The 3,088-nt window shown below is 30.4% G+C and overlaps 1 protein-coding gene across 2 annotated transcripts in view; it reads left to right on the forward strand.

Moving 5' to 3' along the window:
- LOC106679277 (ATP-dependent translocase ABCB1) overlaps positions 1–3,088 on the forward strand; it is a 92,506-nt gene that overhangs the window by 36,187 nt on the left and 53,231 nt on the right. For both annotated transcript variants that reach the window (XM_014418343.2, XM_014418344.2), the window contains one exon: positions 1,748–1,814. In XM_014418343.2, coding sequence (XP_014273829.1) covers positions 1,748–1,814 — 67 coding nt within the window. The remainder of the gene's footprint in view (positions 1–1,747; positions 1,815–3,088) is intronic.

The raw sequence follows: 3,088 nt of genomic DNA on the forward strand, positions 1-3,088 counted from the left end.
TTTGTTTATTTATGTTGTTCTTTGCTGACCGCACCCCCCGATAAACTTCTCCAATAGATATTAATAATTTTTAAAAAGGGAAAAAGTTTTGTTACTGTTGTGGGATCTTCTCTCAACATCTCTTTTTCTTTTTTCATCAGATGATCGTTGGTGAGTCGAGTATGGCCTATCGGAAGACGGATTAGAAACACGTATTCTCTCCGTAGCAGATTCAAGTTTCTGGTTGGACGTTTTACTGTCTGCTGGACCATTCTTAACTTGTCCCTCCTGATGAACCATTCGTCTTGCCATAGAATTTATATGATTCAAGAAAAAACATCTTTGCATGTTGATGATGTTGCGACATGGCCTGTTCCCATGTCGTCCCATCATGACATCACTGAAATCCCACAATGACCTGGCAGCCATAAAAACAAGACTCTACAAGCCACGTTCAAAGTTTTCAAATGCTGCTTTAACTCTATAATAGGGGTATTCATGATGTTGTGTTAAATGTAAAATGTTTTACCATGTTAAATGTTATAACTATAGGATTGTGAGCAGCCCTATTTGAAGTTATGTTAAACGTTAAATGCATAAGAGCCCCTAGCGGATTTTCTCAGCAACTTGTTTTATAAGCCTTTATGTTTATAACCTTCCTTCCAGAGCCTCGTGTTATTGTTTACTTCAGTTTTGATTTAAGTAATTTATTACAACATGCCTAGTTATTACAATCTGTTCCTTATTACCTCTTCTGTTTTTTTTCTCAAATGTATCATTAAAATTATCCATTCTGGTTTAATAACAGGGATATGAATACCTCAAACACACGAAAGAACTGAGCTGCCATAACAACAATAATGGCGGCGATCTCAACTGGTCTATTGTGTGACGTCATTCTCGATTTAACAGACCAAGTAACAAACTCTCAGCCATGTTAAATGTTATTTCGTTTTAGGACGGTAAAAGAAGGCATTTTTTTTCGATTTAACATGAAGTTTTCCATTTAACACGCTTTAACATGTTAAACCAAAGATCATGAATACCCCTAATATGTGTTGAAAATGGATCTTGTAAAGATTTGAGGGCAAATTCCGGGTCAGAACAGCAATTAATTGCGTGTTAAAGAATCGTTTCTTACTAAATCATACAACTTTACATGCTTCTTCATTGCACTCATCTTAATTATTTTTTAAAAACATTCCAAGGGAGTGGAGAATATCCCTTGACTACTCTTCACCTGTATGGGGTATGGTTTGTGCAACAAAGGGTGTTGCTCATGCCTATAGGTTATCTATTTAGTAATAATAAACTGTTGCATAACGTATTATTTTATTAAATATTACATATATAAGAATCATATTAAAATGATATTTTTATTATTGCTCTCATGATTAGGCTCTTTACATCATAAAATAAAAGTTTTTGGGACAGCATCTACTCCTGCCTCTTTAATCAACAATTTAATATTTTAGACTATGACTCAGCCTTTAATATTTTAGATTATGACACCCATTATAACCTATCTGATAATTTTTTTTTTTTACTAATGATCCGGTTAATATGTACATTTCTCAGCCCAGAAGCTTATTTAAGACCTATTTCTGTAGTTATTTTCCCGTTGTATGAATTTAATGTGGAGTGCTTTCTTAAATAATTTAACTTCAACATAATGCAAACTACAGAATTGAAATATTTTAATTTTCTTTTAAGAAAATGACTTATAAAGCTTTACGATCTTTATATTTTTCTTTCAATTCCGTTTCAGGCTTGGGGGTAGAAGAACTGGAACTCCCACATCTCAAGATGGATCAGAAACTGGAGTATTTGGATTAGTAAGATTTTATTGATATATTTATTTATTTAATTTGATAACATTTTATTCAATATATAATTCTGCTATTTTTGTTCAGTACTATTAATAATCATAATAATAGTTTAACGGGCAACGTGTAAATTTTATATTTTTTCGTTACTTAAATTCTGTGGTGTCCATAGGGAAATAAAATATTTTTTTGTAATTGTCAGACACAATCAATTAAACATGGAGGACAAGAAAATGATTTTGTAATATTTAAGGTGATTTTGGTTGTAAGAGTCAAATTAAGAATAAGCACTTAGAATGATTAAATAATAAAAACAATTAAAGATAAGATAAAATACATGAAATAGAATAAATTAAATAATATTATTGAGTACTTATAGGTTGATAGTTACAGTACCTATGGACGTCTTGTTTATTTTGGTTCATTAAAGATAGAAAACAGGGTAAGGTATATTAGATTAGATAATAAGGTTGAGAAAGAGAATAATTGAACCTGATGTGCAGACTTAATTAGAAATCTTGAAGATTGTAAATCTTACGCGATGAATACAAAGTTAAATTGAGAAAAATTATTGACACTGAAGTGCACAGCAAATTTTTATATTTAAGGATCTTAAAGAGAAGTGAGCCACTGAAGGGCTAGAAAGCAAAAATGGTGAGAGAGTGACTTTAATGTGACACCAGCCACAAAGAAATAACCTTAAATTTCGACTTCAGCTGTATATTTTATCAAAATGCTATGATATATTTACTTCTGGAAACAGAACAAATTCAAAATAATTGGTGGTTAGTAAAGGAGCCAAAAGGGGTTTAGAGGGCACTTTTTCATATAAATATCTATTTTCTCTTTCTTATTGTGTCAAGATAATTATGTAAAAATCTTTTCAGAAACTTCCATCCCAGAGTGAGATGTATAAGTTTTTTTCTGAATCACTCTTCTTATTAGATATATTTTTTCTTTATTTTGAACTTTCTGTTTTTCTATTTTTTTAATATTAGCCTTTTAAACTGCATCATCATTATTAAGTAATTGACTTTTAAAATACTACAAAGGAACCAGAAGTAATATCTACAAAACCGTTCCAGTTGTTTATATTTTCCTGATGTTAGCGTTATAAAAATAGTTATAACATTTCAATCCATTAAAAATAAACTGACAACAGAGAGAGATTATGTAAACTGACAACTTTTTATTATTAAACTATAAAGATTTTTTTTTAAGCAGTTTTTAAAACAGGCAATAAGTAAATTTTGTAGTTCGTCATTGAAAAAATACAAGAGAGT

The sequence above is a fragment of the Halyomorpha halys genome, unplaced genomic scaffold (genome assembly GCF_000696795.3).
Source record: "Halyomorpha halys isolate HHAL.00 unplaced genomic scaffold, Hhal_1.1 Scaffold190.1, whole genome shotgun sequence".
Lineage (NCBI taxonomy): Eukaryota > Metazoa > Arthropoda > Insecta > Hemiptera > Pentatomidae > Halyomorpha > Halyomorpha halys.